The 18,325-nt window shown below is 32.3% G+C and overlaps 1 protein-coding gene across 1 annotated transcript; it reads right to left on the reverse strand.

The window, feature by feature from the left end:
- Positions 1–12,800: 12,800 nt before the first annotated feature.
- LOC18608997 (uncharacterized) lies at positions 12,801–14,599 on the reverse strand. Its single transcript, XM_007043947.3, has 3 exons — positions 14,191–14,599; positions 14,008–14,100; positions 12,801–13,872 (listed from the first exon to the last, which is right to left on the reverse strand). Exons 1-3 carry the CDS (start codon positions 14,443–14,445, stop codon positions 12,916–12,918), a joined length of 1,305 nt encoding a protein of 434 aa, XP_007044009.3. The 5' UTR covers positions 14,446–14,599; the 3' UTR covers positions 12,801–12,915.
- Between the last annotated feature and the right edge of the window lie 3,726 nt (positions 14,600–18,325).

Consider the following 18,325-nt stretch of genomic DNA (forward strand, 5'->3'; position numbering starts at 1 on the left):
TTTAATCATTAGTATTATATAATATTATTATTTTATTATAATTTAGATGTTATTATGATTATTTATTTTATTTTATTTTTAAATTTTTATAATTTATAATTTATTTAAAATATTAATAATTGATAATTAAAATATTAATACTTTATTATATTTTAATCATTAATATTTAAAAATATTAATATTTTATTTATAAGTTAAATGCTATTATGATTATTAATTTTAAATATTAATAATTTATAATTTATTTAGGATTATTAATAATTGATCATTTAAATATTAATATTTTATTTATAATTTAATCATTAATATTTGAGGGTTGTAAATTTTTAAATTTATGAAAGGTAATTTAATCATAATAATTGTTGAAGCTATTCCATTAGACATGGAATAGTCAATACCACGGGGAAAAGAGAGTGTAGTTAAAGAAGATCTTTTGCCAATTTTGAAGAATAGTTAAAACAAAGGAATTGTTATTCCTTGCTAAATTACCAACCAAACAAAGAAAGTAAATTGTAGTTGAGAATAGAGGAGAATAGCTTAGCTATTTCCCATACCTAACGTGCCTTAAGAGTACAAATAGTGAAAAAAGCTAAAGCAGAAATATTGATTGGTATCCTTTTGACTATGGCATACCTCCCCAATATTTCTTCAGAGATATCTACTCAGTTCTCCAAAAAACCAAAAAAATCTACAACTTTAGAACTCAAGATAACACAAAAACAAGAAAATCATCTTCTAAATACAATTCATCCCAAGGGCTTGAACAAAAATTTTCATAACCTGTAAACAAAAATCAGCTGACAAGATCATAAACTAACATCCAGATAAACCATCGCAGAAATATCCCAAGAAAAACATGTAAGTTGCACGTATAGAGAGAATGTTTACATGTAAGTTGTACTGATTTTGTTGGGTGTTTGATAGCCTTTCTAAATGTTTACTACTATTGTTGCTTTGTTTTTTGTCCAATACAAATTGCCATTTCTCGGGACAATGTTGTTCTTTTCATAGACTCTACGTGTATCTTTGTGGAAAGGCTTGGAGTCGGGCACATAAAGAAGGGATTGGATGAATCATTTGTTATGTCATGTTTCACTTTCTTAGCATGATAGATATGTAGCTGAAAAAGAAATAGTTTTGTTCGACTGGTAAAATAAACTAATGAAGAACCGCTCCTATTATTACAAAATTGGAAATTACGAGATCATGACATGTACTTCAATAGATTTTTTATTGCCTGGACCAAGGGAAAAGTTCCCTACGTACAAGGATTATAATCCCATGAGTCCAATTATTAATTCCCTTTCTTTAAGCATCATTTTCTTCATACTAATTAAAAACCATAATCTTTGATTAGACAACGCCATCTCCTATGCCCATGGTTCTTGTTGTACTTTAGAATTTGTCTCAACTAAATGATTGAGCATTTAAATGGTGGGTTGAAGTTAACAACTCAATTCTTAGAAATCCTCTTGACTTTTCCGCAAGCGTTGAATATTCCTATTAAAATAAATTCAATAATATATCAGAGGTGCTAAAAGCCATCATTGTCTTATCCGATGGTGCGCCAGAAATGATCGAAGACGTGGCACGGAGAATTAAAGAGAGATACCATGATTTTTCAAGATACATACGTGTGATCTGCAGGGGATCTAGTGTCGGATAAGGATAATGTCCCTGTAAGAAGAAAATGGTGCAAAGCCCTACGTTTTTCTTTACAGGTGGTTGCTATCACAATACCAAAATTAATTTGAACATCTTCCCACTTTTATTCTCTTCATTTAAGAAAAAAATAAAACCAAATTTGCGAGAAAATTGGGTTATTCAAGCAGTTTGTGTTGGCAGAGTGTTGGGCGGTACGTGATGGATTGCACCTTGCTATAAAATTGGGTATCACCTCACTGGGGTTGAAATTGGATGCGCTGGCTATTAAAACCTTGATTATAAATGACTCATCAAAAACAGATTCTTGAACCCAATTGTTGGTGATTGCAGGAACCTTCTCAAGAGGTTTGATAGACTCAAAGTTAGTCATATCTTCAGGGAAGCTAATACCGCAACAGCCAACAGATGCACTGGCCGGAAGAGGTTCTGCTTCAGAATTAGAGTTTAACTTGTACGATCATGAACCAGACTTTTGTTTCTTTATTTGTAGCTGTGATAGGGCTGGTACAGTACTCCATCGTGATGTGGGAACTTTGTAGCTGTGAGCTGCCTCTGTTTTTGTTGGTGCGCATCCTTATTTAACCAAAACAAAAGAAAAGAAAAGGACACAAATCTCTCCGAATAGAAATTGGTGTACCCAAAAACATTTACATTTTTGGTTTGTCCAATAATCCTTGTCTAAGTAAAGAACAAGTGACTTGGCGGGTTTATGTTTCGATTATAGTTATTAATATAGCATGATACAGTATCAGTTGAAAATTATACGTATTGATAATTATATCACATTTAATCAAATATTCAAAATGTATCATACAATATGTACATATTTTACAATATATGATATGAAGCGTCTCTTATTATACAATCAATATATTTTTTATAAGTTTAATTTTAATTATTTTTTTAATTGAAATATGAAAAACTATTTTTTATTAGTTTCAATTATTTAATTTAGATAAAAATACTAAAAAAAAATAAAACTTGGCTTTTGACTTCATGAGTGTTTTTTAATTTTTAATTAATATATTAATATAAAAAATATGTATTTTATTTCAATATATATATATATGTTATTAAGGAATATTTTGAGAGTTTAAATTAACAAATAATCATCTTTTCAGTTTATGTCTTATAATCTTTAATTCTATTAAAAAATATAATATTTCAATTTTTTTTATTTTAAATATATAAATGTTATTTATAATTAATTGTAAAATCTTTTACTATGTTTGGTTATACTTGATGCTAAAAAATGAGATTTTGATACACAATACGTATCTCAAATTAATAACTATAATTTCAACCCTTTATTACTCCCTCACAAATTATACCATGCTTATAAAGCTAAGGAAAAGGAAAGAAAACAAAAACATAATATCTAAAAAAGTTGGTAAATTATCTAAAAAATTCAAATAAGTTTTTATATTTTTATTGTGTTTAATCAAACCCTTATATTTTATTTTGAATCAAATAAGTCTTTATATTTTTATTTTGAATTAAATAAACTCTTATATTTTTATTTTGAGTCAAATAAGCTCTTATACTTTTATTTTGAGTTAAATAAATTTTTATAACTAATGATTAACTTAATCAAAATGTCACTTATTCTTCCATACCGTGAGGTGTTGGCTTAACACTAACGTGATAAGCCATGTTATAATGAATGATAATGTTGCATGTTGATGTAGCATAATGACATTGTCATATCCGATTTTTTTATTTTCCACATCAATGCTATATTAGTACAAAATGATAAAGGGATATATTGATTAATGATAATTAATCAACTATTAATTAAAAAGTCTTATTTGATCCAAAATAAAAGTTTAGGAGCTTGATAAAGCATAATAAAAAAATAAGAGCTTATTTCAATGTTTTTAAATAGTTCAAGGGATTTTTTGAGTATTATGCCAAAAATGTACAAATTAAAAGGGAAAAATATTGTTTATTTAGTTAGATATAAGAATAAAGACTTTTTCTATCATGTTTAATGTAAGTTAAAGGAAAGTACAAACTTTAAAATTATTAGGTATAATATTAAAAAAATCCTTAAATTATATATTTAAAAAATTTAAATAAACTCTTTTTTTATTATGTTTGATCAAGTTCTTACAGTTTTATTTTAAATCAAATAAGTCGTTATGATTAATGGTTGACTAACCGTCATTAATTCAAATGAAACTTGTCATTCTATGTCATGCGCGCGTTGATATGGTATGCTAACATGTAATAATTGATGAAAATATAGCATGCTGATGTGAAATGATGACATGACCATGTGATATTTTTAACTTTCCACATCAACGATATATCGGTGCTATGTAATATATAATGACAAGTGATATTTTGACTAATGATAATTAGTTAAGCCTCGTTTGGTAAAACAAGTGTTTGTTGTTTTTTTGTTTTTGCTTATAGAATTATGAAAACTAACAAAAAACGTGTTTGGTATCCTTGTTTTTATTTTTTATTTTTTAAAACATTTTTGAAATTGGTGGAAAAAACACAAACACAAAAAAAGTGTTTTACATTTTTTGTTTTTGTTTTCAAAACAAGGAAAAAAACGCTGAACCACCTTATCCCCAATTAAATCAACACCAAACCACCTCTCTCTCTCTCTCTCTCTCTCTCTCTCTCTCTCTCTCTTCCAACAACCTATTGGAGTAGGATCTTAGTGAATTAACATGATTGTGTAAAGCATGGATTTTAAAAATTTATTTTATAAAGGAAGTAAGCAATCCAATTATACAAGCGGAAACATACATTACTATTATTACAAGTAACATTATCACACAAAAAAAAAAAGAATCTATTAAGTAAGAAAAACCATACCTTTTATTTTGAGATTCTTATTTTCGGATTCCACCACACCAATGAACGATTTCTCGACCAAACAAGTTTATCACTTATTCTTAAAGAATACTTTCAACTTGAACCTTGAGTGGGCAAGGTGTGGAATGCAATACTACAAGATGGCAACCGATTTTTTTTTCTCTTTTTTCTTTGGAAAAGCTTGGAGAATGAGAAAATAAGTGACGACTGAAACCTTTTTTAAGAAAAAGTATGTTCTCTTATTTTCTTCAAATATCTTCTCTTTTCGTAAAAACTTTTGCTTTAAAGGTTTAATCAAAATGAAACACCTTTGAATCAATCTTGACTATCCATTTAGAGTTATGGAAGCATCAAACATGCTCTATAATTATCAAAATAAAAATTAAAGAATAAATAATTTAATTCTTTAATTATCATTTAGAGTTCTTGATAAAATAAAACTCTTTATTGAATAATAACTCTTATTTTATTATTATCCATCTTTATTTAAAAAGAATTAATAATAAATAAAAGAGTAATAATCAAACATGGAGTCTCTTTTTATTAACATGGATGTCTAGATTCATTTTGCAAGAATCCTCTTAAAATTCTCTTAATTTAAGACAACTCTTATCCGTAATTAAGACAAAAAATATTTTATCTCGTCTAAATTTGAGACAAATATGTATTCTTGTCTAGATTAAGACAAAAAATATTTTTCTTGTCTTAAATTAAGACAAACATATTTTCTTATCTAAATTAAGACCAAACATGTTTTCTTGTTTAAATTAAGACAAACATGTTAAAGCTGCCATTTTTGTACACAATTTTATTAAAACATGTATTCCAACTTAAACAAGTTGAATTCTACGAAGCTAAGTGGGGAATTTATTTAGACAAAGATATTCTAAACTTCAATAACTTAGAATTATTCTTAATCTCATTAAAAATAATTCAAACTTATTAACTATGAAATCACTCCACCATAGATTCATAGTTTTTTTTTTTATAATTAGGGGAGGGGGGATTCGAACCTTGCTCTTTAGGTAGGGGGATTATGCACCAACCAATGAGATAAATGCTCGGATGCCACCATAGATTCATGGTTGCACTCTTGGATTAACTATAATTACAAGAAATAATTCAATACTTGATATTAATTATTAGTTGTCCAATTGCAAACCTTATATTGTGAACCTTCATAACCATCCAATAATAAAATGTGAAATTACCGTTTTACCCTTTATGTCAATTTTGTCCCTTAGTCTCAAATTTCATCCAATTAGTAATTCAATACTCTAGATCTAATCTTTTGAGTATCCAGATGTGATGAGTAGCTAATTCATCAATCCACTAGGCCTAGATTAATCACCAATCTTCTTGAAATCACTAGAAGTGATGTTAATGTTATGAACTCCATTATCTGAATATATGTTCCTAGATGTTTATCTCGATTATAATCTCAAAATACGGAATCTAAATCAACGCTTTATGATGATCATGCTCATGGTAAATCAAAGATTATGAGGAGATTAAACACGAGTCCACTATCCATCAGGATTTTGGTTCTACTATAAGCAAATGCATAAGTGTGAAATCAAGATTTAGGTAACAGTAAAACTTAAATTTGAATCTCACATGATTCCAGTTCCTGTTATAGTGTCATTACTCGAAGTCAGCCATTTCAATGATTTGAAACTTGTCATTCCCTTGAAATGAATCACATTCGTTTCGTTGGAAGTAATCTGAACACTACACCCTTAACACAATAAAGTGATTAGCTTTATTATATGGCTGTGAATAATTTTTAGATTTAATTAAAATACATGTCTCCTAGGTATGACTCTTCATACAAATGTATTTTAATATCTCAATAGAATCTTGGTACCTTAATAACTAGATAATGAATGCTTACTAAAACAAACTCTTCATCTTATTATCAAAATGTACTTTCATTACAAATAAATTTAATGAATTTAAGCATGAGAATATACTTGCTTTCCAGGGCACCATATTCTCAAAATTCTTAACACAACCACACCTTAAATCCTATTTTATTTTTCTATCTAATTCATTTGTTTTTCCAGCTTAGGCGAGTTTCTTTAGATTTGATCCACCTCAAGCAAGTTTCTTTTTTCTTTTCTTTTCCTCTCTTTTTCTTTTTGACTTTATTTTATCTTTTGGATTTGATTTATTGTTTCTGGAGACTTTGGATACTTGGATAGAAAAATGCTTCTTGTTTTTTAGTGTCATTTTCTTTGTGAGTTATGATAGCTATGTTCCCGTTTCCCTCATAAGTCTAAACATTTAAGATAAAGATGAAACTGAAAATTTTGCATAGCAAAAGTATTAGTTATAAAGGAGCCTTGATAAAAATGTTTTTAAGACTTGAGAGAGATCGAAGTATTGTTAATAGTTTCAATGTCAATCATATGGTCAAACTAAGCTAGGAAGCAACAGTCGATGCCAAATATGGGGATTATATTGTTTGTTCGTTTTAATTCTAGGTTGTATTTTGATAGTTAGCTTTAGACTAACTTTTACCTCTATTTTTTTGTTTTTGTTTTAGATAGATAAATATTATCTTGTTGATTCCAAATTCATGAACATGCTTGGGTTTTTAACACCTATTCTTAGAGAGAGATATCACTTGAATAATTTTAGTAGCAGTGGTTGGGAATCACGGGGAAAGGAAGAACTATTTAATTATCAGCATTCATCCTTGCGCAATGTCATAGAGCGATGCTTTGGAGTGCTAAAAACTTGTTTTAATATTTTAAAGAAAATGCTTCCATATCCAATGAAGACCCAAAAGTATCTTTCAACTGCATGTTGTGCAGTTCACAACTTTATTCGGATGAATGGATGAAATGATCAATTTTTTTATCACTATGCTAATAAAGACATGATAGTAGAGGACGAAAATGATGTTGGTGGTAGTATTTCACAAAATCCCTGTTGATGTTAATATATCTCATGGTCAACTTCGCCAAATGGCTTGTGTGAGAGATGATATTGTGAACTAGATTTGGGCGAGTGTCCATGGCAGATGATTGGTTTAAATGTTAATTTTGAAAGTCATTGATCTAAGTGTCACTTTTTTCTTTGAATCTTATGTCTTTAGTTGTATTCTTACCTCTTGGTGCAGGTTTTGAACTTGGTAAAACAATTACAGGAATGGCATTTTGCATATTGGATTATTTATATGGCTTAATTGTTTTTTTATTTTACTATATTTTTTAAGTTAGTATATAACAAAAACAAATATATGATATTACCAAACATGTTTTCAAGTTTTTATTTTTAGAAGTTTCTTATAACAGGAATATTACTAAACGTGTTTTATTTATGTTTTTTTAAGAAAAAAATAGAAACAATGCTTCTGTTTTTACTCAAAAAAAAAAAAAAACAAATTAGGTTACCAAATGTCACCTTAACTAGTAGTCATAAGAGCTTATTTGACTCAAAATAAAACTATAAAGATTTGATTGAACGTAATAAAAAATAATAAAATTTATTTAATTTTTTAAAATAGTTCATGAATTTTTTTCAAAAATTATGTCAAATTATTATATATATTTATATATTGGTCATTGCCCATTCATAGCTAAGGGACCTTTTTATGAAAGGTGAATAAACGTTGTGTTTTTTTTTTTTTTTTTGAAAGGCAAGTTTATTGATAAGGTCTCACAAGGGAGACATGAACTTTACATCTATAGACAAAAGAATCCTCACAAATGAGAATTGGCTAAGCATTAGAAGTGATCTGATGTGCCTACAAAAGAAAGAGTGACATTACAGTATTCAAGTTAATGTCATAACAACCCATAGCCTCAAGGAATAAAAGAACTCTACTCCTACATAAACCAGCATGCCTAAATGGACCTATCAACATGAGGAGATAAGAAACCCTATCCGAAAAGACAAAGAAAGTATTGAAATTATAAACTTGGAACACCAACTTTGGCCAGACCATTTGCCACTGTATTAATTACACAACTAATATGGTTGAAAGTGACCTTGCTTAATCTTTTAGTGAAAGTTTTAATGGCATTAGAGATAGCTTCATATGCTAAGGGACCTTGTTGTGATTAGTAATCCATACAATGGCGTTGGAAGAGTCACTCTCAACTTTTAGGTTAAAGGTTGAGGCCCATGGAAAAGCAAGGAAAAATTCGAGTGCTTGGTGAATGGCTTGGAATTCGAAAATATTTAAGTCTTTTATTCCTATGTTGTGAGAGAAAGTGTCTTTTATGACTCTTTGGTGGTCCCTTAGGACACCACCAATACCAGCAGGCCCAAGTTTCCCCTCGACAGCGCCATCAATATTTAGCTTGAGCGTACCATGGGGTGGTGGTGTCCAGGTGATATTAGCTTTTCAGCTTGTTCTTTTTTACACTGTTAGTGAAGTAGTTAGGTTAGGTAAGACATATAATGGTGGAGATATGTCCCAACTGCTATTTTCTCTTGCACCAAAGTGTGTGTCAAATGAAAATGATATAAGCAATTTGATGAGCGTCAAAAGTCTTGTTTTTGAAAATAATTTCATTGCGACAAAGCCATAAAGACCAAAACGTGGCAAAGAACAACATCCTTCAAGGGTCTCTTTGATGTGAGGGTACAAGCGAAAACATCCATGCCTTGAAGAAAGTTTCGACATCCGTTGGAGATACCCAACTGACTGTCACGACCCAAATTTCGAGCCATGACCGATGCATGGGCCCAATGGACGTAGTCCACTAAGCCCAAGCAAGCCTATTAATCTGACGTGTTCATCATCCAATCATAATTGCTAAGTCATATTTCATAACTTAGAATCAAAATAAAATTAAACATTTGTCAACTCATATTGGCATACCAATTAAGTGTACATTGCCTACAACATGTATCTCAATAATTTACATCAAGTTTGCCTATACATCTCAAAAAGAAGACTTGACTTCCAGCAAAGGGACTCGGACGAATGTATAGCTACTGAATGCCGAGACACCTACCAAAAGATGGATATTAGTCTACAAGGACACCTCGTCCTAGTTAGCTGTTGCCTCGTGATCTGAAAACATGAAGTTGAAAACGGTGTGTATAAACCCAATGAGTGAACAAGAAAGGGAACAAGCATACCATAAGGAATTTTAATGAAATCATGATGCATTCTTTTTCAAAACAATGCAATTTGTTTCTATTCTTATTAAAAACCCCTCATCAAGCCCTTAAGTGATTAATCATTTGAAAGTCATGAACCCATACATAACGAACCATTTGAAGAATGAAAGCTTCAATATTACACAAGCAAGTCAAATATGACAACGAATCTTCGCTGCAGCGAGAATGAATTTTAGTTGCAGCGACGTTGGGATTTAGTTATTAGTCGAACAAGGGTTTCTCAACTGACCGAGGGTTTCTCACTAAACCTCCCCATTTTAAACTTAACTCATTTAATCCTTAATGTTGGAAGTCCATGCTCCGATATGGTAGCAAAGAAGTGAAAGATAGGGCAACAATTGGACAAGATAGGAGACCAAAACAAAAGGTTTTTCGCTGCAACGAAATTGTAACCCAGAAACAGAAGGTATATTGCTGTAGCGAGAAAGAATCTCGCTGCAGCGAAATTTAGCCGATGAAACAGAGAGTTTCTCGCTGCAGCGAGATTTTTTTTCGCTCCAGCGAGAAGCTACAGTGACTATCTCGCTGCAGTGAAATACATTATTGCTGCAGCGAGAACCAGTTCTGGTGAAGGTTCTCAAACCCGAGAGTTTCTCGTTGCAGCGAGAATGAATTTCGTTGTAGCGAAAACAGAGCAACAAGAGAAAAGTTTCCCCTTACTCAACAAAAAGGCCATCTTGCTAAACCAACAAAATTAACATACAGCACATGAAAATTCCTAAAGTGCAATGTATCAAATTTCTCATATATGTCAATCATGTATCATATTCATAAGTTTTCATTTCATAAGTCTAGATGTGCATAATTACATAGATAAACATCAACATCATCATAATCACACCCGGCTCATGTACATCCTCCCACATCGTGCACATAGCCGACACCATCGTGTGCATCCCCCCACATCGTGCACAATCAGTGCCATCATGTACATCCCCCCACATCGTGCACATGGGCACTATCATCATCCATCTCTCACACCACCATTATCACCGGCATGTGCATTCCCCCCACATCGTGCACACACACGGTTACAGTCATTATACACAATATCATTCATCATGCACAACACACACATTTATATATCATCATACTACAATAGTGCATGAATCCATAGCAATCACATATCACAACATAAAACCATTTTGCAAAAGCTTGTTCCCAATGCACTTGTCTTTATGAAAAACTTGATAATTCTTTCAAATGGGTGGCAAATACATTATATTTCCCAAAACAGGTTTTAAAGGCAATCCACTCACCAATTGATTGTAGAGCCTTTAGATGACTCCAATTCCCCTAATTGTCCAAATGAGATGATGGGGCTTCCTTAGAACCTAGGATCACATTAGCATAAGCAATAGGTCAATTTACACACTATGAACCCTAAAAGCTATCTCTTAGCTAGCTTTCAATTGCCACATTAAATGGCTATCTATGTTCACTATCTTAATCAATAAAAAGTAATGAACATAGTCAACAACAAAATAGCTCATAAATCCTAATTACTAGCCATTTTCTGCAGCTAAAACACAAGCTTAATTCATCACTTACCCTAGGGCTCCTTTGTAGTCAAATTCTCTTCTAATTACTTCCAAATCAATGGGGTAATTCTTTCTTTCTCTCTCTAAAATGTTCAACTAGTGAGAGAAAGTGCAGAAATGAGATTTATCAAGGGTTTTAAAGTGAAAGGATGAAATAGCACAAGGGTTTATGGAAAGGTGCACAAAAAGCATGAAAATTGAAGCTAGAGAGAGAAAGTTATGGAAGCTTGAAGAAAACTCTCATGGAAGAATTGAAGAAACGTGAGAGGGAAGACGGAAGAAGAAGACAAGCTGCTGGAAATTTCAAGAAGGTGTTGGAAATTCAAGATATTTATAGGCCAAATTTATCCATTCCTTTAAAATCACGAAATTGTCCCTCCACTAATTAACTTACTCTCCTCCAATCTTTTATGCAATCTTTTTGTTCTTTTGACACTAGGACAAGGTCCATAATGGTCTAAACATACTTGGGTTCATAAAAACTTAAAATTTTAACTTGAGGTAAAAATGACCATTTTATCCCAACCGTGAAAATTATTGTCATTTCTAGTTTTCTTCGTGTTTTCATCAATACACGTCATTTATGTAGTCTTATGCCTATTTAGACCTTAAAATATCATAAAACTTTTTTTTGGGAGCTTATTAGAGAAAATGACGAAACTATCATTGGTTCGTATTATTACATCTATGCTTAGTTACAAGCCTATAAAGGTTAGGGTCTCACACTGACAATCCATTTCTTGCAACATAGAGACCAAATTTCCTAAGCCATATTACAATTGAAGAAAAAGTGGAAAAGGGTTGCTAGATGGGTTTTGCAGAAAGTGCAGGGGGCCTATTCGCTGTTAATAATTCCCCTCTTAAACAAATTAGCTTTGATTGCCAATTTCCCATGTAAAACTTGCCAACGGAAGGTTTCAGCTTTTAAAGGTGCAAGACCAATCCAGAGGCTGTTCCAAGGCTCATGTATAGTGGTGTGGGAGTCATGGTAGGCTTTGCACAAGGAAGTGGATGAGTATTGATCACTTGTGGATTTTCTCTAGATGACTTTATCCTTATCGAAAGGGTGGGATTGAATATCATCAATAAAATTTAAAAAATTTGTCCACTGACTTAGTTCTCAACTGAGCGATTGTCTGCCCGGCTTAATGTCCCAGCACCATTTGTTGTTGGTCCAATGCCCTAGGCTAACAATATTTGCTTTTTTATCAACGCAAGATTATAAATTTGGGGGAAATAGGTTGCAAGGGTGGAGTTCTCTAGTCAAGCATCATTTCAAACGAAGATTGATGTAACATTACCCAATGAATGCCCTAAAACAGAAGTGACAAGACAAGGTCTTGATATTTATAACCAAGTTGGAGAGGTTTTATGATGCGCCTCCAAATAATTGATGGATTGGATATATTTATATATTTAAAATAAATAACATTTATATATTACCGGTACTGTGGCTACGGGCTAGGACCCCAATCCCCACCAGCAAGATTTTGTGATCAACACTTTTGGTTGAAACCTAATTACTATAGGTTGATCTCATTGAAATCGTTTTTTATTCCATAGTTATATTAAGAATTTACATTGTGACCCTTCCCTTGGTCTAGTAGTACTTAATTACGTAAATAAATTTTATGGGTGAATGAATATATTGAAATATATATATATTTTATATATTATATTTTTGCTTTACTACATCAATATGAATTAAAATAAGCCTTGAAGAAAAATGTGAAACCTATGCTGAGCAGGAGGATGTATCGAATGATGTTCTCCTTACAAGGAGGCAGATAATCTTGGATGGCTGGGCATGCGTGTTATCGAGCGTACATAACACAAAATCAGGACGGTGGAGGGCAAGGGGCAACCGCTCCTGACCATCACCGAAAACCAAACCTGTGGCATCAAGGAGGACGTGCCACGAATTTCTGTGTGCCTCTGAGATCCAATGCATGGAAAATCTAGTCCCATTTACATCAGCTGGGTACGAGAAAAGGCCTTTGGGGCTGTGTTTACATTTTCTTCTGAAGTTTTGGCTAAGTTGGGATCCCTTAATCCTCAGATCCAACCAAGTTTCTGGTGCAGAAATAACCTTTGATTCTCTACGGGTGGCGAATTCCCTTATATAGTCGGATTCTTCGGTAACAATTGTCAAATAGTAGTTCCCTCTAAAGAAGGGGTAGCTTTCTCCTATCAGCATCATAGCATCCTTGTAGTTGGGCATGAAAAGGACTAAATACTCGTCTTCACTTAGCCCGCAATGTTTCAAAGCCCTGTTTTGCGCTTGAATTTCTGGTATTGAAATGAAATTCCCTTGAAAGGAAGTTTTCCTAGTGAGGATATCCAGAAGTTTTGAAGGCTCCAATTGAGTGTTTTCAATATCAGAGAGGCTAGTGGTTATACTGGAGGAAGAAGAAAAACACTCTCTGCTGCCAACAATCCTTGGGGATTTTCGCTTATCATCGGTCATGGTCTCGTTCTCAGAGGATTCCTCATTGATGGAAAGATTATCAAGATCAATCTTTTCTCCATCTTCCACAAGCCCATTGCAATATTGCGGATATTTTGCAAAGACATACTGCTTCACATATTGCATTTCACTGGGTGTTATGGGGCCAGACCATCTCAAGTCAAGGCCTTGTAATGTCGAGATTGCTTCAGCTACCAAGTGAGCAGGAATTACACTGTGCGCTTTCTGTAGTTGAATTCCCAAGTCACAATCAAATTTTTAATTTTCACGTTGGGAAGAACATCATCAAATTAATACGCATTGAAAGGAAAACTTTTTAATGATTTTTCTCTTTTTTAGAGGCTAGATTATAGGACTTGCCTTGATAACCATGCTGCGTGGTCTGCCATTTTGACTTGGTGAATTGGGCATTGAAAGTAGGATTGATTTATCGAATTCACCATCTGCAACATCCTAATCATGATCAAATGCAAGCCTTACGTTAGTTTTTATGAACCGAAGCGACACAAAAGCAACCTCCAAGTAAAAAGAAAATGCAAAAACCTTGGATTCTTCAAGCAGAATAAGGTTTTGTTGTATGTTCCCTTCCATGGTGCCCCCTCGCCTGGCAGAGTGACTATATGCATACACTAGACATACCTGCAAGCAACACCTAAAAAGAGAAGAAATTAGGCAGGAAAGAGGGCCAATTACTGATAGCCTGGGGAGGATTGAAATCAGTACTGTTAAAAGGGCAATTAAAAGTTTAGCAACAAGAGGAAAGCGCCGCCAAGTGACAACAGCAGTGACCCACAACATAGAACTAGTTTAATCAAATGCTTCAATAACATCCGTAAACTCGAGCAGCTGAATGAGACTAGAAGACACGTAAAGCCAACTATTAAAAAAAAAAAACTACTAATTCATATTCATCACTAGCTTCCATTGAATTGTTACTTGCAAAGGATCATAAATGAAAAATTCATCAAAATTAGGAGTTTTATTTAAATTAATTTAAAAGAGCCTGGGCTTACCTAATAATCAATAATTGCATGCATAAGGTTTGGCTTACACGTCACAATCTCTGGGCTAGCCTATCTAATAATTGACCTGCTTACAACATTGATTTGGACTAAACGCCTAACTCTACCGCAGCGAGTTGCAGCTAATATTTAAAAGGAATGGAAAGGGGACAATAATATACATATTATTTTTTTCTTAAAAAAATGAATTACTTAATCTAGTTTACCTTAAAGATGCTTTGTTCCAAGTCTTCTGTCTTCAGTGGGAATTATCATAAATATATGAAAAAAACAGAATGCTGTACAGCTTGAGCCATGAGCATTAAGATGGAATGAAAAATGGACCGTTTGGGACGACGTCAGTTACGCAACAAACCTTTACAGGGAATTTCTTTGGACAGAAGTCCTTTCATTCGAGTCTTTAAAAAAGGCAATATTGCTACCCCCAAAAGAAAAGTAATATTCCATTATAAATTTTGTCTTTGGTCATAGTTCACGCCTTATTTTATTCTCATGAAAATTATATATTAATCAAATTAAGATAATTAATTTGTTGGCGTCGTGTCAAGTGGCCAATGGCCTAGGTTGATACTCTTTCGTTTTAGGGTTCTCAGTTTTTATTTGTCTATTGTTAATGTTTTCCCAACACAGCCAATCTCCTTCCCTTCCCTTGTGTGGCTCTCCATTGCAAAACCCTTTGGGGGTGTTTGGTTTGATGTAAGGGGAACACATTCTCTGCAATTTAAATAGCTGCAATCACTTAGCAACGTTTGATTGGTAAAAGGAGGATGTAATGTGCTTCCAATTGTAATCAAATTACGATGAGAAAAGGAAATGTCATTCCCTCCTCTCATGGAGGGAAAGTTACATTTTTTTTTCCAATTGACCTTCTCTTCTCCTTGCCTTCTTCACTTTCTTCTTCCTGTCTTCGTCTCCTTTTTCCTTCTTGCCTTTTTCTCCTTCTTCTCACCTTGCCTTCTTCTCTTTCTCCTTACTATCCGCATCAAGGGTAACCCGTCATCAACACATTTGGGTCAAATTTCACCACCAAATCTGACAATTGGAAAGATTGGGATTTTGGGTTTTATAAAACCTTAATTCAAATTTTCAAAAAATTTGAAAGTGTTTTGAAAAAAATTTATGCTTTCGATGCCGAAAATTAGGAGAGAAATATTTAAATAGTTTAGAATCGAGAAAATTTACTAAGGAATTGAAAGGATTTAAGAGGGAAAGATGTTTGGTGAAAGCATAAAGAACGCTTAAAATTGAATATCTATCGATAGATGTTCTCATCTATCGATAGATTACGTTCAAACTTTTGACAGATGATATTTATCTATCTATAGATAGTATAATCTATCGATAGATAATATGATCTATCGACAGAATTTTCTATCTATCGATAGATTTGTCTTTGGATAATGTTTTTTATTTTTAATTTTTATAAGTTTAAGGTGAAAATAAATATTTAGTAATTTTACATATTTTAATGTTTAAATAATTAAAATAAAAATATTATGTTATTTTTTTAATGTTATTATTTATTATTTTAATAGCTTAAAATTGAAAAGTAAAATTTTATATTAAAAATTAAAAATTTATTCAACTTATATATTTTTTATACATAAGGGTAATTTTGTCAATTTACATTACATTTCTAGTAAAATGCTTACAAACCAAACACTACAATGTAATCCTCTCAACAATCACATTCTCTGCAATCATCACTTTTCTTTATTATACCAAACGCTGCAAAGTTATATTCTCATCAATCACATTCTCAACAATCATATACCTAACAATCACATTCCCAACAATATACTAAACGCAACCTTCCTGTTGACAATGAAGCTAAATCGAAGGACCTGTGAGAGTTAGATAGTTACAGGATGTCAGAGTTTGTACTTTGAGGTGCATATCGAAGGTTAAGTCAGTATCTCATTGCAAATAGAGAAAAGAGAACGAGGGAGTGAAAATAACTAAATAAGAGTCAAGAAAATGAGAGCCTTGTAAACACTATCTTACCTTTATATGTACCAGATTGTGGCTTGGGCTTCGCTATGAGTTTTTTTTTTATTAGATAATTATTGAAGATAAATAAGTAGAGTTATTGTAATAACACGTAAGCACCTATAAAAAAATTTATGGGTAAATTAACTCTACCTTAAGTTTTGACCATAATTCTGTTTGGATCTATTAGTATTGAAAATGAACACTTCATCCTAAAAATATATATTACTGAACACATAAGTCCTGCCGTTAGTCCAATGTTAATATTTTTGTTTATTTAATGATGTGGTAGCATTTTGTAAACAATTTTACCTCTATTTCATCAAAGAAAGAAGAAGGTTAGGGTTTGAAGCATCCACAAGAAGCTAAAGGTCCTCTAAAAGCAAGATTTTGTTAATTTTAAAAAAAAAAAAGTAAGATTTTGTTTATTTCTTCCTTGATTTTGATTTTTGGCACTCCATCTCAAAATTGACTTAACATTTTGGGTAGGGGTGCTTGCTTGGTTGATTGAAAATGATGCTGAAATTCTTTTTTGTAGTTTTCTTTTAGAAAAAAATAATGCTGAAAAATGGGATTACCTTTCTATTATTTTCCTTAGAAACTCTAGGACAGGTTCTTTTGTACTATAACCAACCCTAGAGCAGAAAGTGCCTCTGGCAGTGCTTCTCTTTCTATCATTCTGGTCTTTAGCTAGTGCTTCCCTAAGTTCCCTTATTCAATTATTCCTGGATCTGCCAGGCATATGGCAAAGTAATGGAGGTTCCATTTGTTCAACTTGACCTTTAAACTCAGCCATGGTGATATCAAGCAGAAGGTGTATGAACTCATTATATGCCAGCATGAAATTTTCTTTAGAGAAATAATTATCACAATATAGTTAAATATCACTCCTCTTGTGAATAATGCAAGTTGTTGCATGCTTACAAGGTAGGGTTAAAATCTAACAAACCCCGCATGGACAATTGTTAACTCTTAGCCCTAAGTTTATTACAAAAGTCTTTCCACATTTAGGGATATTGAACTCATTCTCCCTAGTAGACACCACTTTGCAAAACCTCCCATTCTACTTAATAGCATTTAGTTTTTTCCTAATTTGAGTGAGCATATTGTTCCATGTACATTCCTTCTCATATCTATCATGAAACCTCTTCATGATCTTGACTCTAATATCTTTTGTGTCAACATAGGCTTGCTTTTTGACACTTCCAATCCACTGGTTGAAGCTCTCGACCATGTTGTTGGTGACATGATTACTCTTCACATTAGAGTCAAATGCGTGCCTTTCCCACATTTTCCATCAACCAGTTGAACGCGTCACCGTTTTCACCCTTTATCTTCATCATTGCCGCATTCCATTACCATTGATTGTAAGCTTTCCCAACCTTTCAGAAATTTACCTTTAAATCCAATCTTATAAACCTTTGTTTGAAATTATTGTATAATTGTCTAGCACACCTTCTTTGACTTATATAAGGTATGATTTCTATGATGATGTCATCTAGCCCTTACCATATAAGAAAATTCAAACAATTAATTAAGCAAATAATAAGTCAATAAAATAATTAATTGAAACAGTAAATGGCTCATTTTACCTTTTAGCCATCATTCATCACTACCAATGGTCTGTAGAAGTCCCCAATCACAATATTCAATAGCTACAAAAATCA

This window comes from Theobroma cacao, chromosome 2 (assembly GCF_053813885.1).
Source record: "Theobroma cacao isolate CCN51 chromosome 2, ASM5381388v1, whole genome shotgun sequence".
Classification (NCBI taxonomy): domain Eukaryota; kingdom Viridiplantae; phylum Streptophyta; class Magnoliopsida; order Malvales; family Malvaceae; genus Theobroma; species Theobroma cacao.